Genomic DNA, 26,250 nt, shown 5'->3' with positions numbered 1-26,250 from the left:
AAAAAAAAATAAAAAAAAATAAACTGGAGCCAGTATAATGTGGCGAAAGCTCTCAATACAGAAAACGGGAGCCCTCGAAAAAAACGGGGGCCTTCGGCTCCCAGTAGAGGCTCCCAGGGAGGGTGGGGGGGGGGTGAAGATGCACGACATATACTACTAACATGCGAAAAGTTCTTCCAAACACTGCAAGTATTCCACATTTTCGATCGTTCTTTGTTAATTTTTGCTTTTGTGTTTTTAATTTTGTTTGTTACCTTTTTATATCAAATACTCACTGGACAGCGACTGGACAAGGTAGGGGGGAGGGGGTGGCGGACGCAGGGCACTGCCCAACTACTTTGTGAAATCCTGAAAAGTGCCACTCTTCATGAAACATATACTTTGTTTGAACAAAGATAAATTAAAAGATTCTAATAAAAAAGCACCCAGATATTAACAAAGGTGACAAATTGTAATAAAAAGTGCCCTTTGTTGGAAACATTTCGAAATACTGGCATTTATAGTAAGAAGTGCACACAAAATATCATTTTGTCGGGAAGCTTTGAAGTAGCATTATATATATATATAACAATTATTTGCCCTCAATTCAATATCACATTTCCCATTGTCCTAGGGGATCATGAAATCATTGGAATCTGTAAAAATTGGACGTTACAGAGATCTAAGTATGTTGGTCATAATAGTCATGAAGGCAACCTTGATTTTTTTTGTATCACTAGTTCTGTAAATATTGTTCGTAAATGTGTTTTGCCAAAGATTATAACGGTAACGATATCAAATGCTGTTGTTTGTCTTTGTATATGCTGTGTGTTATTTGTTGTTTTAGGAAATAATATTTGAGCAACGGTTTCAAGTACTAGACTATGTCAATTTTCGATTGTTCTTTGTTAATTGTTGTTTTTTTTCAACTTTTCTATTGTTACCCGTTTATATGAAATACTCGTAAATAAGTACTAGACTATGTCAATTATCGATTGTTCTGTGTTAATTGTTGTTTTTTCAACTTTTCTATTGTTACCTGTTTATATCAAATACTCGCGTCCTTACGGAAATCACGAGGGAATGATTGAGCCCCGTCAACAGGTTCAAAACGACCTCCACAGTATAACACATGACTATATGCGTCTCAATTGCAAGCATGACTTGTGACAGTCAAATAAAATACTTTTTTAAGGTTCCCCAACCCTTTACTCATCCCCATATACCACATACTATGCAGTAAATAATTAGACCTCCCTGGTTGAACATTGTTACATCAATAGTCCGAACGTATAATATGATTGGCCTTTAATATTTATGATTATGCATTATGCAGACATGCCATTATGGGTTAGGCTTTATCACATGTGTAATTTGTCATTTTTAATTCTTATATTTCTTATGGTTTATTTGTGAATATTATATATTTATTTTAGTTCTAAGTCTCTTATTGTAAGGGTGTACAGGCCTTCGGGCTACAGGAATTTGGTTTCCTTTTGAAAATCCTGATCCGCTTTGTGTTTTCGTACTTTGTTGTTCGTATACTGCTTTTTGATTGGATGAAATATATAATGAAAAATGAAAAATGAATATTTTAACTTTTACCTTTCATTGATTTCAAGGAAGAGTAATGCTGTTTTTGGTCAGTTTTGTCAATCTTGTTTCACTTAATATGTTATTTGGATTGACTGGAAGTAGGTATATTTCTTCACCCATAGTGATGAGAAGTTAGTTTAGTCTTACTGCACATCGCAAAGGCTTAGGATATCCGTGCTTCGAACGAAACCAAGCACTTCACCTTTCACTTTATCAATTGTAATCCAAAACACTGACGGAATAAACACAAACAAATCAATGTTTTGGCTGCTTCTGGGATGATTCTTAATTGTGACATTCGTAGTTCGATCCTTAGGCCTACTCTGTAGGCAACAGCTAGGCTATCAAACTTGCCTAACGGAAGGAGAGAAGCCTGGTTTTTCAACATGGTATCGCCGAATCGTGGATGACGTCATCGTTCAGGATGCTTGTTGCAAGCTGTTACCATGGTAAATGTGCCAGTCTCTAGACTTATTATACTAACACGCACATGTAGGTATAAAACAAAAACTATAAACTCACCGGCCGAGATATTCCGAATTTAAGAGGGTAATTCTGACACTTTAATTGGGTTTGTATGGATTTTGTCCTATATCTTCTGCAGTGCGTGGTTATTATAGCCTCATACAGACATGTATACGTCAAGCGCTTCTATAGTTTATTATAATACGAATCAATTGGAGTTATCTTACTTCTCATACACACACACACAGTTAGTTGTTTCGCAGAACTATGGCGTAATGAAGGGCGTTGATCATGGAGGTCCATAGAGATTATATACAACCCTTCTCAACTTCACACACAATAATTCTCAATTAGTAAGTTAGCATAACACTGCGTTTTTATTTGTGGGAGGATCCCCACAGAGTTCCTTACACGCATGTAGGACGGAGGCTTTACTGATCGACTCCATGGCAACGCACTCCACCTTCTTTATAAGCCCCGGCTCTGAAATTTACTGAAATGGGAAATGATGTTAATGGAAGACGGAAACTATCTATATGTGGTTATGATAACTTAACTGGTCAAATTACATTTACATTGTTTTTCCTGCCGGGGATTAAGGGCGTTGGGGTTTGTGGAGGGGGACGGAGGACGGGGGACGGGGAGGGGTTGCCAAGCTGGTATAATGTGAATGAGGAGACTTGGGTCTATTGTCTACAGTTTAAGGAAACGGTTTAACTGCAACACCTATTTATCCAACTTGTTAACAACACTATAAACTGAAACTGAAACTAAAACTGAACGGAGTGTATACCATTCCGAACACGGATATAATAGCCTTAATACACGTAGAAAAGAGAGGCTTCATATTTACTGTTCCGACGAATTTATCACACGGACTTGAGTTAAATTTCAAATATGTGTTTATACACTGCTTCCCTAATCTTTCTCGGTTTCACCTAACTAAACTAGGTTATATTCTTCGATATCCATTAAAAAGCTTGTCTTTCCGTAGATAATCTTCTTGATTTATCCTGGAAATGTAATACATTTGCTTAGTTGTCATTGCTCTCTGTTTGCATAGCATTTCATCAAACTTGCCTCTTTTAGGTGTAAAAAATATTAGTTTCACTCTTGGAATAAAGCGAGTTATATATTATTTATATTATATATTATCACCATTTCACCTTTACTATAAACCGCGCTATAAGGACGTGATTTTGACTTAGAGATGCAGACAAAATGGCTGGCAATCTCGATAAACAGTCAAATAATAGAAATACCCCTTTAAAGCTAATAAATTATACTCTATTGAGTTCATTTTGATTGAGCGGATACATATATAATCCTTTCTTTCTTTTGCGCTAAAGGTTTTTTATTATATATATATATATATATATATATATATATATATATATATATATATATATATAATTTTTTATAGTTTATCCATAATGTGTAAATTGATTGGATTTACTAGTTACCCATAGCAACAGACTGAAAATACATTAAAGTGCAATTGTTATTCGTGTGATTATAGCACAGATGATGGGAATTCTTTGAGTGGCAACAATGATATATCATTGAGAAATGGAATCAGGTTCTAAATTTTCATATCAATGAACAAGATTGGAAAATCAATTTTTTTTCAGGTCACCATTCGTTTGCGGTAAAAGATAGCAAAATCCAATACAAAATTTTTCGTTTCATTCACATCATTCTTGTCACAAATACTTTTCTTGCTCGTATTAATAAGCGCGATAAAGGCTTTATGTTCCTTCTTTAAGTTACATAATGAAATAATAACTCATTTTTTTGGGGGAAAGCGAAATCATCTCTGATTTCATTTTCTTTTATCTCCAAAAGTAACTTCTTTTTCGGATATAAGGTACTTTTGAAAAGTATCCTTTGTAACGTTTTCATCTTCCACCTGAAATAATACACATTCGGTAAACATTCAAAAAAAAAAAAAAAAAAAAGGAGGGAGGAGGCTTTAACTTGCAACGAATTCTTGCTCAAGTTGACAATTCTTTGTCAATTGTAAAAATTCAATTTCCTCTAATGTACTTAGTAGAAGGTCATATATATGTTATGAGCAATTAAAATAAGTAATAAGTTCTTGTTTGTTCTTATTCAACTGATGCTTTTTATTCGGGTTCTTGCTTGTTATTTAAGTTATATCATTTTACCTTTTCTTCTTGCAAGTTTGAAGAGACTCTATTAAAATGTAAAAATAATATACAAACTTGATGATTTCAATAAAGATGAGGGGGGGGGGCGGAGCAAAGATTGAATATACGCTCCGAACGTTTTACGAGAATCGGAAATGTCACATTTCACAAGATTCTATTTTTATGTATTTTCCAAAAGGAGAGACAATTTCCTTTGCATGTGATAAACAACACAATCAAATATCCAATATACGCGATACAAAATTAAGTAATATTGGAGAAAACATTCAAGTAAGACACAGAAGCTTCAGCAGCACGTGATCACATTGTGACGTCACAAGGGTAAAATAAATAGAGGTAGTTAAGTTCTATGTGAGAAAAAAAATTCTCTTCAACAAGATAAATACACTGGTTTTACAGATTAATAGTTTTCTATATGTAAATATATATATTGTTATATCCCGGGTTTAATAATTGACTAGTATATACTCAAAATTCATGATCGGTAGTAAAAAAAATTTATATTGCTTATATATAGTATATAACTTATAGGAATATTGAAAACGTGAGAGCCATATATTTAACCTATTTATGACTTTGAGTTGATATGAATATAGAAAGAAAAACGAATTGTCACTGCATGTGACGCCCCATTTTTTAAAACTTTGCTGTATATTTAGAACGTCTTCTTTTTGTGTAGTATTAATGTCTTTGTTCAGTTACGTAAAACTGCCGTTGCAGTCAGTGTAATTTATAATTTATAATTTAATATCAGCATTCGATATTTTACCTGACATATATATATTATACACCTTTTTAGGTCGCTTTTATTGTTTAAGAGCTGAGTCTGGAAAGATGAAAGATTTCAAATTCCCAGTACACTGCATTACAGCTTAAGCTCTCCAAAGTATATTTATACAGTGTCTATAGATATATACTCCTTGAGTGACATTTCGTACTTTTATTGTTGTTGATAGGATTATATCATGTGACAACAGCAGGCACTCTTCTGATTGGTCAACGTCGTTAGGCATGGCTGTCTATTTTACCATGGCGTAAACTATTTTTGGACAGGAATTAAGTTTAAAGTTTGACGAACGAATATCGAGATGGAATTTACTTAATGACATATTTTTTACTTTATTTGTCTTCTTAAATTGTTTGCACTGTAGGTGACATTTAACCAAAAAAAAAAATGTTATTCGAGTTTTTTTCAGCACGACAGAAGGCACTATTCTGATTGGTCAGTGTTGTTCGATATGCTGCCACTATGATAGGTTAATATCATGTGACGAATGAAATTAACAATGGAAATGATTTTAAAAAAAGCTTGTTATTTTAATATTAGTAATATTAGAATTAGGTCATATATATTTCAACGTTATTTGTTTTTGTGACGCACGACAGCAGGCACTAATCTGATTGGTCAGTGTTGTTCGATATGCTGCCACTCCTCGAATAGGTTAGTATCACGTGACGAACGAAAATAATAATGGAAATGAATTAAAAAAAAAAGCTTGCTATTTTAATGTTACTAATATAGAACGTTAATATATATTTGACGCACGACAAAAGGCACTAATCTGATTGGTCAGTGCCGTTCTGGCTTACGTGCGTCATCAGCAGTTTTCTACAGCGAGCCCTTGGGGTTGGGGCGCAGTACATCAATATAAACATAAAGGTGCGTCAAACCTAAACAACAGAAAATTCGTCAACCGATTGTTTCAAAAGTTGCAAATATAGCACCATTTCGAATCTATATAAGCACGCTCCACTACAGCAAAAATTTCTTAAAGGGGGTGAAGGGAACTCCTCCTGATACACCCCTTCCCATGTATGGCATAAAATACTAACCCCTCCCCCAGTACAAACGTGTTTTAAAATATTTACTATAATGAAGTGCTTGGAATGTTTCAATTACTTTAAAATTTAAATTAAATTTAAATCGCTGGTGGGGACTCAAGTATATATACAGGACTAGTGGGGAATTTTCCCACCAGCTTACCTATACAGGGATGCTCCATTTTTTTTCTGAAGGAGGGGTTATCGCCCGTAGTTGAAGCCGTGGAACTCCCATGGATGCATGTAGAGGGGCTGGTGGCATCCTCCACCAGAAAAAAAAGGAGAATCCAAATGTTGCATTCTGAGGCTGCATATTTAGACTAAAGTTAGTTCTAATCGCAAGGTTGTGTTGATAACTATACTGTTTTATTTTTTTGTGAGGTTGAAAGGAGGGAGGTGGGGGGGGGGATGGAGGGGAGGGGAGGTGGCAATGTGCACCTCCTTGATTCGAGCATGTTTAGTAGCTAACTGTGGTCTGCTTTCTGACTATTATATGTCACCTATGCAGTTTGTCTGCATTCTTTCTCTTGTTAATTCCTGAAATCATATGACTATAGCGCAACTCACACAGTTACAGCTACATAGTTTTCAAGTTAATTCGTGATCAGTGGTATATCTCTCTGGGTTTCAGTTTGAGTATAGGGAAGCATCACCTCGTATATCATGTATAATTGCACTAATGATGTCACATTAGAGGTAGGCAACTCTGTATTGGATATATTCTGTTTTGGAACTCGGCAGTTAATTTGCCAACTGGAAAAAATCAATTCTTAGTGACGGAAATAAAAGAGACTATGGCTTAGACATGGTTGTACTTATTTTAATTATTCGTGCAAAACAAAATAACTGGCAGGTGTTCTATGATTGCGACAAATTTTTGGGGACCAATTTTTTTGGGACTCCCCTGGATATTCGGGGTCCTGGTAATTCAATAAGCCACCTCGCTTATTGGTATCCTGGTGTTTGTTATTGTTCACAAATGAAGGGTTATATTGTTTCCTATAGTTTCTATGACATTATTTTTTAGTTGATGAGGGAGGCGGCATGTGTGGGGGGGGGGGGGTGGAAGGGTGATGCATTATGATGTTCCACAAGGACACTTACTCTCTATGATAAGTCGTGATGAACTTACGACAACGAAGAATATCTTCTTATACTATAGACACAATAATGTAATTTTTTGGAGATGAGTGACAGTGAATTTTCTTCCTATTATATGCAATCAGCCTTGTATTACTCCGTTTCCCCCACCTGACTGATGTTGCATCCATAGTGCCATTAGATAGCAATGTCTCTCTCTATGCCTCTTTCAGGGTTTGAAGGACGGGTACCACAACACGATGAATACGAATACAAAAGAGAAGTCCCATTGTTATTCATATATCTATATAAGCGTGTGTATACGACTAGTTATTTCAACAGTATATATCTATATATACTCTGATATTCCCACCCCCCCCCCCCCCCCCCAAATGCGTTTACTATACAATAACCAGAACAAATCGATTAAGGACCGACCTGTGACTTTCACAATTATCCGCACCTCCCACAGTCAGCGTATATGCACCTATATAGGTATGGTTTCTAGTACCTCCTATATCAGTTTGTGCGTACAATGTATAAATCCAAATATGCTAATAGGCTAAAAAACTTGGTCCCTCACATTGTAATCGGTAATTATTTATCACTCAAACCGTTAAACTTGATCAGCGTTTGGAATTAATTTTGAGGATTAATTCATCTCAGAAAGAAATTTGGTAATCAAGTTTATCAAGTTAATTTTTAAGCATGCCAGAGTTGTATGCCAATATAGTGAGGACATTGTCAGTTTGATATTCTCTTTCACATCCCAACTATACGTTTAAATCAGTCATTTGGCAATATCTTGTTATTCGCAAGCATGCGATCTTTGTTTTATTTTTTTTTTAATTTATATTTATATAAAAACCGATTGCTCTTATTGAATAAACAGCCTCTCATTGCCATCGTTATCACATTAAGAAATTTATGAAGGTCTCTTTCTTTACCAAAAATGCAAGTTTGGAGTCGCCCGTTAAATAATTTACCAAATTCTTGACTAAATTAATGTTACTTGAGACAGACGATATTTTAATTTTTTATTTTATTGATGGTGTCCAATGCAAGGAGATTCTTTTTTTCACAAAATTCACACCGACAATGAAATGATCCCTAGAAGCACACATTACGATAGCATTGTCCTAAAGTGTCGCCGTCACGATCTCTACCTTTCCCTCTTACACCGTGCCATGATTGCTAATTCAGAATGTTCATGTCCTTCGTTCGTGATATATGGTACTGAGCTGATGTACCAAATATCGATCATATCACAAATTATATATAGCAGAAATAACAGTCGGACTCATCTTTAAGAACCAGGTTAAAAAAACAAACACAGCGATGATTGAATGCACGCGACAAGTGTGTCTATTACTTGTCGTGACTTAAATCCTGTACGGAAGAAAAATATTAGAAGGGATTGACTCAACTTCGATAACCTTAATCAGTAGTATACACAATGATGATAAAGTATAATCGCTTTGCAAATGATCTCTATATAAGTCTATTCTATGAATAAACTCCTTTTGGGAATGCAAAGCAGACACTTTAAAGGGATTGATTCAAATTCAAGAATCGTATGAGGAAGTATAGACGATGACGATATAGTCATACTGTTATGTGTTTGTTCATACTGCATAACTTCATGGGTTGGTAACATAAATAAGACATCCAAGAAAGTGTTAGATGATACTGTTAAACGGGCAGGTAGGGCTGTTAGGAAACGCTTGCCAATGGTTGACGAGGTCTTTGATAGTCGGGTTGATGATAAGCTTCATTCAGTTCTCAAGGATATCGATCACCCTCTCCACGCTCCATTAAATAATTGTATTATCCCTCGTAGTGGGAGGATGAGACCTCCGAAGGCTCATACTAATCGTTACCCCTCATCTTTCATGGGACAAGCTGTTAGAATTTTTAATGCATCTTTTAATCGCTAATCTCTTGCCTTTGTCTTTCCTTCTGTCATTGGGTTCTTATCATATTTACCGTTTGTGATTTGTTTATACTTTTTATTCCTTGCCATTCTGTGAGCTTCGGCGCATCTGTTCCCGTTCCTTGTTATTAGCATTTCTTATGCTTTTATTGTCCTACTGTTTGTTCTCTTATTGTTGTATAGTATCGTTTTTATATCTTACTGTTTTATCTGCAAGCATGTATTTTCCCTATCGGATGCAATATTCTTATCTTATCTTATGTTATTCTATATTGTATGAATGAGTTCATGTTGGGACTTATATAGAGCAAAACTTTAAGGGGTTGATTCAACTTCAAAAATCATGTTAAGAAGTGTAGACAATGATGATATGGTATATCCGTTGTGTAATTCTATTGTGTGAATTAACTCTTGTTGGGACTTTAAAGCAAAAATATGTAAGGGATTTACTCAACTTCGAGAATCCTGTTAAGTTATATACATTGTAATGGTAGCTGTCAAAGTTCTTTGTATGTAGAATTTTATGAAAATGTATCATTTTTATTGAAATTTTCTATTCCTACAATATTCCTATTCTAGTATATACATTGTAATGGTGATAGAATAACCGCTATAAGTGATTTATAAATCTATTCGGTTAAATGAGCTCCAGTTTGGGTCTGTAAAGCAAAAACAGTAAGGGATTGACTCAACATCAAGTAATCCTACTAAGTGACACATACACAAAGATGATGGTATCAAACCGGATCATATATCTGCTGCATATTCAAATGACGGAAACCTTGCAAAAAAAAAAAAATTAAAAGGAACATTTAAAGTTCAGTCGAGATATTACAATGTGTTATTGTATTGATATAATAACACGATTAATCCACGGTTTAGCTTAATTGTGAAGTAAATTTGTCGCGCAATGGATTAAGGCTATTCTATAATTACCGTATGGTTTTAGAGCGACGTCCTACCGACTGAACAGTTGTAAACATTAATCTCAGTGAAATTCTAGACCCGATTTTTTTGGTGTGTTATCGTCTCGAGTAACTAACAACTATTGCCAACCAATTCTATTTGTAAATCTCACAAAAATTTGTTCGATTTTTTTTTTACAGTTTTGGAGAATAGTTCGTTATCAATTTGCATTTCTAACTGCCCACACAGATATGTTTGGAAATAGTTTTGTAGTTAGCTAGTGAATTGACAAATACCGACTGTGTAATATACCACATGTATAACATATATACGGAGTCTCGTGTGATACCGCGGTACAGAAAACAGAAAGTGTGTAATATACCACATGTATAACACACGGAGTCTCGTGTGATACCGCGGTATGGAAAACAGAAAGTGTGTAATATACCCCATGTATAACACACGGAGTCTCGTGTGATACCGCGGTTCGGAAAACAGAATGTGTGTAATATACCCCATGTATAACACACGGAGTCTCGTGTGATACCGCGGTATGGAAAACAGAAAGTGTGTAATATACCACATGTATAACACACGGAGTCTCGTGTGATACCGCGGTACAGAAAACAGAAAGTGTGTAATATACCACATGGAGTCTCGTGTGATATCACGGTACAGAAAACAGAAAGTGTGTAATATACCACATGTATAACACACGGAGTTTCGTGTGATATCGCGGTATATACATCAGAAAGTGTGTAAAATACCCCATGTATAACACACGGAGTCTCGTGTTATACCGCGGTATAGAAAACAGAAAGTGTAGTTTGTATTGTATTTGTACTGTCAGTACGAGTGCTTTGAAGCATGATATGTAAAGAGAATATCGATTGGTATAAGCTCCACCTCCACCTCTCTCTCTATGCTACATGATTATAATTATCGAAGTATTACAGTTCATAAATTAAATTATATAATGTTAAGTAGATTTGTTAGGTGGAAATCTCTACGGATATCTCTGTGATATTGTTTTTATGCTTTTCTTCAGATTCTCAATGTAATAATGCAACCACGTTGTATAAGACCAAAAAGAGAAATTAGAAACAGATAAAAATAAAAGCAAGACACGAAACGCAACAACAATATGAAAAAAGGATTTTCTGTTGGCAAAACAATGTGAAAATTATATTGAAGAGAAAACATTTCCACACTGCTAGTTAAAATAACCCATCTTAATACCTTGCCCCTAACTCGAAATGTGATTGATTGAATGTAACATAGTTTGACTGGCTAAACCTTCAACTACTCCAGGGTGATGGATCACAGTAGGGGGTCTGTGATGTCATCTTGACAAATGCTCTTTGGAAACTTTACTTAGGCTATTATAATATTCTTGTTGATTTATCCTTCAAACGTAATACATTTGAAATGTTTGCTTAGCTGTCAAAGTTCTTTGTATGTAGAATTTTATGAAAATGTATCCTTTTTATTGAAATTTTTTATTCCTGTAATATTCCTATTCTATGGCAAATACTAAAGAAACACAAAGACAATTTCAACTGAATTGCCATGACGACATCATCAATTCTGCTATTGCCAGATGCATTTTACAAAATATCACAAAATTAAGAAATAAAATAATAAATCTTCGCAATACAAAATGCTAGTATATAAGGATGTGGTTTTCGCGCCTACAGATTCAGTAAATATTTAGCAATTTTGCTAAGCGATCAACTGGAGTCATCAGACTTTCCCTTTAAGTGCAAAAAAAAAAAAAATGAAATACAGACAGACAAGTAAAATATTTCATTACTTCATACTAAATTTATTTTAAAACAATATTTTAAAGATAAAACATATTCAAGAAAATATAGCATTTAATCTGCCGCATCTATACGAAAATTATGCAGTCGTTTGTCACATTTTCTATGATTAATATAATAAAATATGACAATATTAATATTTACAAATATACCTTCATGTGCACTATTGTAATTTATATGTCAAGAATAAAGCCTAAAATATCGTACGTGGTTTACGTGTTCAGGAAATGAGGATTAAATATGCACATACAGCTTGTATGCATGGTAACATGAACGATTCTTATATTTTGTTTTTTTCAGACGAGAGAGTGATTCATTTTTTGGCGTCATAATTTGTAACCAATATAAGAAGAAACGTGATAACGGAAGAATCGGCCAAATTTTGTTTCTTACTTCCCAAGTTACATTTAATTTTATGTATAGAATCTTGTCTTTCTGTTTTTTAAATTTCATATATATATATATATATATATATATATATATATATATATATAAATATATATATATATATATATATATATATATATATATATATATATATATATATATATATATATATATATATATATATATCATATTTATCACGCCTTGAATTCATCAACTTTACATGGCAAAACTACAATGATTACGAAGATTCTGTCTTTCATTTTGCCCTGAAAAGTTGTAAAATTAATTCATTAATAAAACAAAGAAGTTCATATAATATCATCAGCTGCATAATTATTTAATTAGCAGCCTAAATATTCAATGTGGTTTTCAGTTAAAGTTTCCTGTACTATTAACAGCGTATGCATGGATATAGGTACATGTTGCCATATACTTATAAATACACCGTATATTTACCACGTATATAACACCTCTTTCAAAGTAAAAATTAAAAATATTATAAAAAATATGATTTCATTTTTGATGAAACAAATAACACCTGCTTCTATGGCATACCGTATTATAGTATCTCTATATTTATAAGAATCTTTACATAAAAAAAATGTGCTCTAAATCACTCATCTTAGACATAACTAAACATTTTCATATAAACGTAAAACAGCTGTATTTTTTGGCATTTCATCTGTATGATATTCAGCTATACAGAACAAATAGTATTAACAACCTATTTACAAAGAATACAATACGTGTTACTCTTAAAACTCAACGCATCAGATATTCAATTAATATTGAATTAATTTTGTTATATAGTTTGGACATTCTGACTACCTTATTAAACATGGTGACAACTAAATACTAATCACTTAACATTATCACTAAATATACATGAAATCGTTAATATCAATGAGCAAGAAATGAGAAAAAAATCCCTAGACTATATTTATAGGTTATGATGATCCTGTGTAAATTATATGGTTTGGAATGGGTGTTGTAGCATATATAGCTTTACAATATAGTTATTGTTTTCATTCTGTGCTATACATCATCTAACGACACGTCCCTTTATATACCAGAAGGATAAACGTTTAGTGTCCTTGTATAGTCCGAACAGTGTTTAAGACAAATGAGGTATAGGTAGGAACAGTCGGATCATTCAGCCAATTAACACAGAAATTACAGGAATTACAGGATTACAGGAATTACTGTTAATCTTAAAACTTTGTACCATAGTAAAAAACTGGATTGTGCTGACAAATCTGATAATTTCGTTGCATGTGCTATTAGGATTATAGTAAGAACTGAGGATATGTGTAATCCTAACAAATCCCAACAACTGGATTTGTTGGAATTAACTTTAAAATTTACAGCAGTAACTGTGTTCTCTGTGTGTGTATCGGGTGCATCATTATGATTGCAGTGCACCTTTTCCCTAGAAATAAACCAATTTCCTCCAAATCTCAAATCCGATATTATCGGAAAAATCCTGATTGGAAAGACAATTTATCAATCTAATATTACTTTGTATAGGCCTATATAGAATTAAGACGTTTCAACTTCGCCACACCGTGCACATGTCCGCGTGTCGCTAGAACGTATGCAGTGATTAAATTCAACCTTCGGGATAGTCGATTACTTCTGGTTTCAATCCAAAATGGCGTCATTATGATCAAGCTTAAAAAACAGCAAAGCTCACCTAGTACATTACTTCCTTCGGAGTAGAACAGCATATATAAATAGTATATATATATATATATATATATATATATATATATATATATATATATATATATATATATATATATATATATATATATATATATATATATATATATATATATATATTGTTATATATTGTTATATATTGTTATGCAAAGTCAATTGTTCGTGTCTGTATACCATGTTTACCATTCTAAGTATGTGGCCGGATTCCTTTATTGTCAAGGCACGCCATTAAATTATAATATTTCTTGTCATCCAAATCTGAAATTTGATATTCCATTATCATTTGACAGTATGATTTATTGTGCAACATTATTGGCAGTTGTTTTTAGTATGAATAACAAATAATTAAGATAAAAACTGATATTGAATCCTTTGGGCAAGAGCAAGGGGTAAACCCCGCCGTTAATATTAATAAGACACAAGTACACAAAGTTCATCAGAGTCATATGTTTCAAATAAACGACTCGTTATATTCGTATTACCTGTGTACAGCAACCGTATCATTTGAACGTGACGCTACCTCCTTAATTGAACATTTTTATTGCATGACCAGCCGTTTCTATTAACATTTATAATGATTTTAGATGCCTCTACAATGTCATCGGAACGGATGATCTGTAAAGTCTAAGGCCATATCATGCCTGTCTGGCAGTAGATGTATGTATGGTGTATGTACGGTGTTGTGAGACTAACTTGGATCTGTGGCGGTCGTTTCCCAGACTACGGGTGCTTGCCTCAAGAAGACCTGCCGTAAACCCTGTTGAAATTTTCTGTACTTGAAAGCGTAAATAATGGGATTGATACAAACGTTGAAACCAGCCAGAATTACCGTAAATAAGTAGAAAAATCCAGTAAAGTCTGTCTGACTGACAAGGTTATAATAGAAATAAATGATCTGATTCGGTGTCCAACAGACAGCGTACGTCAAGCTGACTAAGAACATGGTAGTTAGAACATTCCTCCTCGCGCGCTCTCGGACGGTCTTGACTGCGGAGGCTTTGTTGCTATGCGCTTTGGCGGTATTGTCAATGTGCGCATGCCCATTACCGTTGTTAAGTGCCGCCCGTTGATTTTCCTGTAACGATATTGTAGTTGAGACCGCTGTAACGTTTTGGTTGCCATTTTGCAGCGAGACATTGGATCGATTTAACTGGGCGGTTGAAGTGGCGTTTATGACAGGTTTAACCGGCCGAAGGGCTCGAATTATGGAGACGTAAACGAAAGCCATTATCCCCAAAGGTATTACGAGAGTAAACGTAAACACCATGAATGCAATGGTGTATTCTCCTCCACGGTGTAAAAGTTTCTTGGTACATGCACCATCCTCGTTGACATGGTATGTGAACAGGAAGTAAATTTCCGACAGAGGTCCAATGATCCAGGCCAAGAGACATACCAACATGGCTCTCTTTCTGCTGGCTCTCTGCCGGTAATTGTGGGGGTAGACGACCGCGAAATACCGCTCAAGAGTTAGACAAACTAAATTGACTGAGGAGACCTTAATCACCGCCCAGTAGAGATATTGATCAACCCAAAGCTTACAGATAAAGTTAGCAAGCATATGGTGATTTTCATTAAGATTCATGAGATTTATGGCCGGCGGGAAGAACGCCAACAATAGTAGCAGAGACGACACAAAGTCCACGAAAGATTGGTGACCGATTAGAATGTTCGTAATACTTCGCAGATCTGGTACTTTGGCTATTACGACCAGTACTAAACCGTTTCCACTTAGACCTAAAACGGCGATGATGAGGAAAAACACACTGACTATTACCGGTTGACCAGGAAGCTGCTCCTCTGGGTCAAAGTGCATCGAGTGGTTGTCCGCCATTTTAAGGTAGCACGTTATCAAAATAAAGACAATACAGTCAACAACGAAACGAATCACTTTCCCGAGTTTAAGTTTTTGACCGTTGAATTTGGTTTAGCCTATCTCTCTCCTTCTGTATACAAATAAAGTCATTTAGTACTTATACACCACGCAGCTAGTAAACTCCGAATTATCAAGTCAAGAGTCGTTAAAACGAAAATATTGATTAATGATTTTTAATTTTCCCAGCAAGGTTACATTTCATCTCCTCTGTTTCGTCATGATATAACTCTGATAAGAGCGACCATAATATTCTGAAAACTGCAGTGTGTTAAAAGTCATGCATCCTTCTGCCCATATGGTAGCTGCACTTGAAAGAATACCGTCCTCCGTATGCTCTGTGACGTCAGTGGACTCATCTGTAAGGACAGAGTAAAGGAAAAACGAATATTAGTCGTTATACTATAGAATAACTATTAACATGTTATTGATATTCATAAAGATGGGCTCAATAAAAAAAAAACGGGTTCAATGAAAAAAGACATTCGTTATTTATCCATGTTTTATGTGTATAGAGGCGTTCATGATTATTTTAAATGTTCATGTCACGAAGTATGCTGTTGCTGAAGGACAAAACCAGAGAAGAGTTAGGATTTCATTATCAAAATCGTTTGAGAGATCTTGGGTTATGCTTCTTATCTTGGACTCTTTCTTTCTTTCGTTTTGTTTTGCGTTTTGTATTTCTAGGTTTGATTCTCGAAGTTGAGTAAAACCACACATTTATATTGTACTGTAAGTAACAAATCACGATTACAAACTGCCTTGTTACAGAGGAAGCAACAGCATGAAATATGTCGTTTTACCAACTGAACAAAAAGGGAGGGCGACCACTTCCCCGACCCCCTCTCAAATTGGGGAAAATTGTCAGTCAGGGGTTCTCTTGCATTCAGCCGCGGGAAACAATTAGAACCACTGCTCTGGGTCCAGGACTCTAACAGATTGGGGTCGAGGTGTGTATGGGGTGGGGTAGGGTGATGGAGGGGTGACACAAAACTTTAAAAGATTTAATACCCAACCTTGCTTTTAGATCTAGGTATATAACACATTTATCATCTAAATATGACTCAAAATGATTTTCAGGTTGTTCGGGAGGAGGACCCTATATAAGGAAGTCTGCTTCAGCGACCCCATGGCTACAACAGTATAAAATCCTGGATTCAGATCTCGTCCTTCCATAAAGGTTGATGCCCCGTTACTAAATCGGCAGGGAAAAGGGTGAGGGGGGGGGGCGGAGGGAATCGAAATTCAAACCAGTTACTGCCAAACGCCGCTGTTACCTAAAAAATCCATTTAGAGTTCTTACTGTGAGCAACATGTCAATCACCATTTACTCCTTAAAAATACCATGTGAAAAAAACACTAATTTCCACACAAATTGTTCCCGCATTTCCGAGAATTATTATTATTTTTTATCCATATAACCTTCCAAATGTCATGACTGTTGCAATAGCTTGTATCAACATGAAACAGTTAACTTGCGTCTTTTTTTAATTCAAAATGAAAAAGAAAGGCAAATAAATTTAAAAAAAAGGAACACAATATTTAAGAACAGCAATTAAACTTAGGAACGATCTCTCACGGATAAAAAGGTAGGTTGACTAATGGTCACGTACCTATAATTATTATGACCGATATATATATATATATTCAGCGTTAAGTAATTTGAAACACAATTGGTACTAGGAGAACCCTTTATAAGTCACGCGCATGCTTGATACCATGTACTAATTGTTACAGAATATCGAACTAATATTGACCTTCATGCAATTCACAAACCAATTGTTGTTATATACTCTACTCTCCTATATACATACGTCATAGTTACGCAGACGATAAACTGTTTCGTCGGTGAAAATGGAAAAAAATGAAAATAAGCATCTTTTGAATTAAGTTTAACATATCGTCTGCCATTATTTCAACAGGCTGGCTGTGTTTTTTCCTTTTTAAGCATATTTATTTTATAGGATGGGCATCTATTTGCTATTCAAACTGGCAGGGGGCCATGTAGGGAGGACGGTTTGGGGGGGGGGGACCCTGTATCGGACACGGAGTCTAACTGAGTGCAATCCTTGTGGATGGCTCTAGGTACGGATGGCCCGCAAGCAAGTTTTCTTTGCCCCGTGAAAAGGCTTTCAAAGCTCTGCTAATGCGTATTGAAAAACAACCATTGTTTGGAGGCTTTTAATTCCTTTTGTGGGGATCCAGGTTAGTAATAAAACAAAACAAAACGAACAAAAGAGTGGGAAAAGTTATTAAGTGAAATAAAAGAGGGGAGGGGAAAACAATGTAGTTTCCTCCTATTAAATAGTGGGGATATCCCCGTCCCGTCCCAAAACCATCCCAACGGAGCCCATGCAGGCTTGATGGTAACAGTAAATTACGCCCCCAAAGTCAATCATCTGCTGACAGTTTTCTTCATCTTTCCTGGCTGGTATAACTATTGCCAAACCCTCAATCATCGGTTTGTGTAATTTGTCCTCTCCTTCCTCAATTTACGGTAACATAAAACTGTTCTTTTTGTCAACTATTTACATATACTTCGCTTACATATATACGCCATGCAGTTTAAAGGAAAATACTACAAGAATGAAGAAGGGGAAAAAATATACCTTCTTTCTACGGAGGCTAAAATAGGATTGTTATACACTCAGGTCTCTTTTGATTATCTTCCTCAATAAATCTAGTCTGTTTGTCGTTAGATTTTTGTCTGAAATGTAAACTTATAGTCTCAAATATTTACCTTATATGCTCCGAAGCGTAGAGCCTTAGAATAAAGTAATCACTTTCTTAGTCCGTTTTATGTTGTAATTGTTGGAAAATTCAATTTACAAGGAAACGATAAAGTAATCAATAAATAAAAATCCTGTAAACATCACGTTGAAGTTTTTTCATAATAAAAGAAACTTGAAGGAAGTCGAATTGATTCTTAAAGTGCGTTCACACCGCCATGGTCTAAATAGGGTATGGCTTTTCTTTCCTGGTTCAAGCACTTTGAGCAGTCTGGGGACTTACGGTAGACTGACGTGATTTCAATCACTCTTTTTACACCTGACGAAGGACCAGGGGAGTGTCCGAAAATTTGTGTAGCGTGGAGTTATATCTATTCTAAATATTATGTTGGATTTAAAGGCATTACATGTTGTCCTTATCTTTTCTACTATATATATATATACATGTATATATATATATATATATATATATATATATATATATGCATGTATATATATATATACTTCACGACCGGTTTCGTCCTTTTGGGACTCATCAGGCAAAGGTAGGAATCGAACCCCGGATCTTCGTGTCACGAACCGAAGTCCGTACCACTCGACCACAGTGATTCTACTGGTGTGTTAAAGCGTGTAAATTGGCTTTGAATAACTGTCATTAAGGGCGTATTACCCAAGTGTTATATATATATATATATATATATATATATATATATATATATATATATATATATATATATATATATATATATATATATATATATATATATATATATACAGTATATACAGTGTAATATATAGGGCCGATGTTACTACTGGTGATGACACCAAATCATACATAGGCTATCGAGTGGCCCCTTTAAGCAAAGGTACAGTAACCACAGTAAGTCCTTCCGACATGAGCGTTACGAGAAAGAAACAGAGCTTTCCAAACATATATGGGACCTGAAGCGTAAGGGTGCCCCCTTCGTTATTGAGTGGAGCGTACTTAAGCATTCCAATACCAGCATGCGTAGATCCGGTCAATGTAACCTCTGTATTGATGAAAAGCTTTGTATCCTCCTGTCCAGAAACCCGCATTTACTCAATAAGAGATCTGAATTCATCTCCAAGTGTCGCCACAATAGGCTCAAACCAATGAACCGTGCACGTAAGAAATAGGGTTCGTGTTCCCCATAGAATATATCTGCGCAGCGAGTATTTGTTCAGTTGTCTGACGATCGCCACCCTAAGGGCGTGAAACTCCGAGTAACAGCTGTACTTACCAAGGCATTTACTTATATGTTTAGGCTCTGCTTTTATAGCACTCTTCTTGCAGTCCTGATCCTTCCTTGTTATATATATATATATATATATATATATCAATCATTTCTTAAATACAGAAAATTAATTCTTACATAATGTTCATATATATATATATATATATATATATATATATATATATATATATGAACATTATGTAAGAATTAGTTTTCTGTATTTTAAATATGTATTTTAAGTTTAATGCGAATGTAACGTCGTGTCATGCAAAGTTTATGACAACATAGCTACAGGCACTATGTACAATACCTGAGACATTTTCCTTTCTTGGGGGTCTTAAAGAAATGATTGATATTTTATAACCCAGTCGGGAAAATTATTTAAACTTGTGTAAATGACCATTAATTCTGCAAGACGGAAGTGATTTTGATATCCTTAATAGTATATACTCTTATCGATAACGTCCCGTAGAGCTGTAATCATTAATCCATCTGGTATATGATTATGATTTAGGGGTAATATAGACAACCGTTCGAGGTTAAGGTCAACAAAGATAATAAACACTAATGGAGGCATAAAGTATACAAGTTTGAGAAAGTAAGGCGTTGTTTTACTATTGGTGTACAATTTTATTTTATCCGGATGAATTTAATGGGGCTGAGTGTGTTGGTCTTCACCCGACCCACATATGAAGTACGGTAGTTTTTCATGCGAACAGGCCCTTGATAGGCCTAACTAGCAATCAATGTAATGCTATTGGCATTTATATAGATAGAGATCATGGACATACCAACCTGACAGGGGGTGGGTGGTGGTCAGGGGATACAACTCCCGAACCCGGGGGAATATAGGATAAAGAAAATAGAAATGTTCATTCATTCTATTGTATTTACGAAAGAAAAATCAAAGACAAAAAATGAGGGCGCTGTGTAATATTTCTCCGAGGCCTGACAACATAATTTATGTATTGTTGCCCAGAGATACCATCACCCTCTTTCCCCCCTCCCCCCTCCCCCTCCCCTCCATCTCAACTCTCTCTGTAAAATCTCTGATCTACTACTGTGGCGCTATGATTGTCGAAAGGTGTAATTTTGTAACATAAGTATGTTTGGTATCTAAGCCTCAAACCAGTGAAAGCTGAGATCCAATTGCTAGCCTCATTGATCTAATTGTGCCAAGCCAAGGAACACATAACATGTAATTTGGTACATGATATACCCTTTGTAATTTGTTTATCGTGTAATATATATTGAATAGAACAGACATAAAGACAGACAGACAGACAGACACCGGTATGTAGTACATACAAAAAGTAGGGGGAAAGTGGCTAATACCTAGGCGAAATGTAGCCTACCGTTGTAACCGTTTGTAATAATGCGTGCATGTTTATGAAATATAGATCTAACCAAATTATGAAAATCTCTTCTACTGTTAATAATACTACACTTTGTACTTTTTATTAAAACCGAAAATCAATGGCATGAACCATGCTGACCTTTAATTCAATAAAACAGAAGTTGATGTCATGAAAATTGTCGTAAATAAGTTCTTGCATAATTTTTAAGTCGTTGTATACTTCATATTATTGTGCCCGAATTGTGTCCTATAGTTATAAATTGTAATCGTGTCAAGCATTTAATGAAAAACAATAAAAATGGAGCAAACCTGTAGCCTGGTTAATTAAATTCCAGGATACATTTAAATATTGATATATTGCACGACAATGTACTAAAGAACGAAATAGTTAATGAAAAAGTTTCATACATCATTATCGTATAATTTGTATAATTAAATCATAATTTCATTGAATTTGCATACAATCATTGACCATTAAACAAATAAACCAATTCATATTTATCTGCACGTTCAATCTGATCTTAAAACAATATAAATTTCATAACATACACGCCTAACATTTGATTTTTTTTTTAAAAATAAATAAATAAAATTTGCCAGTAAAGTTGGATCTAGGTCAAAAGCCGTGTTATCTTTCTACCTCCGAGTGTTTTAGGTTATATTCATTCAGCCTATAGCCTTCAACCTTATATTGTATATTATGTGTATAATGATACAAATAATGTTTAAAACGTGTATTTTACACAATTTATGTAGTCGTATATCCAGCCCTTGAAAAATTGTGTTTATGAAACAACAAAAGACTGGAAATAAGACAACGGAGTTTGTGTGTTGTACAAAAAAAATATGGAATGCTTTTACTTTGTGTGTTGTATCCTACACAATCTAACATGCGATCATGGGCTGTAAAGATATTTAGATAGTACGGTTTATCATCTGGGTGGGGGAGGGAGGGGAGGGTGGGGGGTTGGTGGTCAAATTGTACATCAATAATGAGTTTTTTATCATGCATCAACTAAACTTTCTATTCAACGTGAACTTAGCCTTTACACTTTCATATTGCAAATTCTCTGTATCCAGTGGTATCTCACCCATCCTACACCTTATCACACACCCCTTGCGCCCCCTCCCCCACCCCGACAAAATTGTCAGTATTCATGAAGTCCAGGATCTGTGTGTGTTTTCCTTATTTGCAGTTTTGTGTTTTATATGTCCCTTCCTTGTTTCCTTGTTTCTCTCTTTTTGTGCATGTAGAAACATATTTGTCAATTATACACGTGGGAATTTTCATCTAAAAACGAATACCTTAATGATTTTACCTGCACTTGAATTACCCCATAAAGGAAACTATATAATACAACATCGGAGATATGAGTGATCAGTGAGAGTGATAAAGGGTCAGATATTTTCAGGCGATCTCATAACATTGAAGGAATTAAAAGTTCTCAGATAATACAAGGACATAAACCACAAAGCATAACCTTGACTTAAACTCGAGATTTATTTTAAAATCCGTTCAAACTATGAAAAAGAGTTTCTTTTTTATCCTCTTTTGTTTTTGTTATTCCTAAACACAACGTTAAGTATGTCGACATTTAATACGAAAGCCACAATATTTGTTTGTAATTTTGGAATAAGCTGATGTAAATTGGGTCATTTAAAACGGCTTTTCTAGTGTATATCTAGCCTTCACATTTTGTATTTCATCTAACGTTATTAAGTTAATTTATACAGAGATTATGTTATCACTAGTATGTGTCTCCTAAGATAGAGTAACATATATTATGCACCTATATCAAGCTATATGTTTATCGGTTCTAAACTTCTAACTTAAACATATATGTTTCAAGGTATATATAGATGGCATAAAATTGACCTTTTTTTCATCCCTTTTGGAGAAAGAGGGAAGCAGAACGGGGGAAAAATATTCAATATATAAGCAATCGATTCATTAAAGAAATGAATATATGGCTTCACTGAATTATAATAAAACATAAGTTTATCTGATTATAAAACACGTCACAACCGATGTTTCATTTGATTTCAACATATAGAAACTGCATTGTTATACAAAAGTTTCATCGGGTTAAGGTCCTACGTAACTTTAAATAAACAGAAGAGTGATGTGAGGTTGTTTTAATTTTTGTTGAAGACAGACCAAATTTGTCTTTTTTTTTCATCTTATAATTTTTTTATTTTTTATATACAGGTGAGAATTTTCACTAGATTTATCTTTTCTTGTTAAACCTGTTAGATATTACTAATCAAATTTATCAAATAAAAAACAACTGATGTATTGTTTTCTCTCTTTTTTTTGGGGGGGGGGGAGGCCGGGTTTCTTAAACGCGGTAATTACTAAAGCGTTCCTGGAAGGGATAATATATGCATTATGTATAATATGTTAGAGTATATTTAAATGGTAACACGAACAAACATTTACTTTAAAATGATCAAAACACTTCTGAAACCATTAGTCAAATCCGATTTTACCGCCAACATGCTAACTAGAGTGTGAAAACGTAACTGACAATGAAAAAACCCCGAAAGACTGATCAACATTTCCGTTTGGCGTTTCTTCGTGTTCAATCCTAGTTTGGAATTAATTCCATTTCAAGGTTTTGTTGATATATATATATATATATTTGTATATATATATATATATATATATTTGTATATATATATATATATATATATATATATATATATATATATATATATATATATATATATATATATATATATATATACATATATATATATATATATATATATATATATTGAACAACACGTTAAACTGAATTTTTGAGGACAGGTAGCGAACTAGTTTCGGAACACATCGTGGATTATATGAAAGGTATTATGCCTTAGGACTATAGCTTAAGTTTAGTCTATGATTTATTGTATTTATACTCCTTGCATTTGCCATGATTGATTCGTTTTACAAGCGTCTAATACACCACTAACGTTACTCGTTGGTACACTAATAGTATGTTACAAATAATATAGGCTACCTATGATTTGCCGGCATTAGTCTGCCTAGCTCGTTTACGCGTAATGAACATTAGTATACGTCTGTAGTGTTGAGAGCATATTTTTCTTCGTGTTGGAATTTTGGTTGGTGTTTATCGTTATGTGTATGTGTAAAGGAAATTGCTTAAACGCGTGGCTCAGTTACAATATCGTTTCAGTTTCAGTTACATCTAGTAGTATAGGCCCAGTACACCAATGTACGTATAACATGAGTGAACAGGCGGGTTGTTAGTGTCTGACGTCACGTGATAGAGATGATTTGATTGGTTGATTTTAAAATATGAAAAAGAAAGGTATGGTGTACATGCATTACTGTTTGGGCCAACAAAATTAAGTTAATGTTTTTTACGAAAAGGTTATTTACTCGTTAATTATAGGATTCGCTGAGTTAAATTCTATCACAGTAATCTATCTTTCATTTATCGCAAGTTGCTGTCGGATGTAAATGACAATGGAATGATAAAAATTGCAGATAAACGCAATATGGACATTTAAAGGCAGTGAAGACTCGCGCACAAAGAAACGTCTGATGCCGATAATCTGACCTAGTTTCGAATGATGTGTAATAGAAGTGTAAAACACCACCATCGATCCCAGAAAATACACACACAGCTTGCTACCGTCGGTAATTAGGCACTAGTGTACAGTCAATGCATACAGGCTGCGGTCAATACCCACAGTACAGTGTACATACGCAGCGATGGACATCTCAGGTCCAGATAAAAGATAACAAGGTATCACGTTTTACTACTGTCTGCATTTTGTAGCGACAAGAACAAAACTTCACTTGCAAGCAACGGAAAGAGGGCGGCACGCGGTTTGGGGCGAGTCTTCAATGCCTTTAAGTTTAGACAGGGACTTTACTTGAAGGGCGACACTGCCACATGAGTCCCTGTGAAACAGGGAAGAACAAAACGGAAAATGATTGTTTTACTTTACACATATACCGAGCAATTGACATAACTAATTAACGAATTAACCATGCTCTCGCCGAAATTAAACATTAATGCTATGTCTAAATGAGGAAATGAAGTCCTACTGACTGACAACGAGATAGGTATAGGGAATATCCCAATGTGGTAACGCATGTGTATCAAATTTTTATTGGCCATATTTTTGTTTGTTTTGTTACAAATTGTAGCGTCTGATGTTTGCATCCCACCAGGATGTTTTTCAAGCTGAAGCGATCACATCTAGGAAGGACTTATTATAGGTAGACGATACATTAATGTTGTCGTTTCATTTTGCAAGTTCTGAGGAAGATCTGCTAGGATTATACATTGTCAGGCCCTCTACTTTCTTCATTTATCTACATAGTTTTTTTTTGGTTGCGAAATGCTTATCTACAGCAAAAAAAAGCCTAAATATAAAAACTTATTTATAAACCTTATTCATTAACTCTCAAGAGATATCTTCTTGATTAGGAATAGTATTTCATTTATTTTTTTTGTTGTCTTTTTTGGGGGGTCATATTTCGCTCATATAGAATATTGTAGAATAATGTCATCTTTCTTGTTTTCATATATTTTTTTAAAATTTATTTCATGAATTATTTATTTCATGAATAGCTGCAGATTGTAGATGGAGTTGCCCATGTATGTTTGTTAATTTCTCAGTAAACTATACTAACAGTCAGTAATACACTTATATCAGTAACATCCCAAAGTCCTTGACTTGTATTTCTATAAAGCAATGAGATTACGCTGTAGTTATTTTATATTATACAAATATGGTCATGATATAAGTGACACCAATGTATAGACTTTAACCGTGTGGTATACTTCGAAACAAATTGATTCATCGTATCGAAACACAATGTCCTCGTTAATATTTCGCTCAAAATACACAAGAAAACCCCAACATATAGTTTCACACAGGCTGTCAGTTTTATGGTTCTTCATTGATATTAATTTATCATGTGATATATATGCATATACATTTATATTTATATATATATATATATATATATATATATATATATATATATATATATATATATATATATATATATACATTTATATATCAACCAACATTCGTTATGTCACAAAATATGCATTATTTTATTCTTTGTTTCTCTTTTTCAAATTTCACGGCTTTATTTGACTGTTCTATAGAGAGCTCT

At 34.4% G+C, this 26,250-nt stretch overlaps 1 protein-coding gene across 1 annotated transcript in view; it reads right to left on the bottom strand.

Annotated features, from left to right (window-relative positions):
* Positions 1–11,755: 11,755 nt before the first annotated feature.
* Positions 11,756–26,250, bottom strand: part of LOC139980907 (allatostatin-A receptor-like) — a 19,329-nt gene continuing 4,834 nt past the window's right edge. The window contains exon 2 of the mRNA XM_071992940.1: positions 11,756–16,115. Within this exon, the coding sequence (XP_071849041.1) occupies positions 14,572–15,717 (1,146 nt within the window). The 5' untranslated portion in view covers positions 15,718–16,115 and the 3' untranslated portion in view covers positions 11,756–14,571. The remainder of the gene's footprint in view (positions 16,116–26,250) is intronic.

Source organism: Apostichopus japonicus, chromosome 15 (assembly GCF_037975245.1).
Source record: "Apostichopus japonicus isolate 1M-3 chromosome 15, ASM3797524v1, whole genome shotgun sequence".
Taxonomy (NCBI): domain Eukaryota; kingdom Metazoa; phylum Echinodermata; class Holothuroidea; order Aspidochirotida; family Stichopodidae; genus Apostichopus; species Apostichopus japonicus.
Note: the sequence above shows the minus strand (reverse complement) of the source record. Positions and strands in the feature narration are given on the sequence as shown.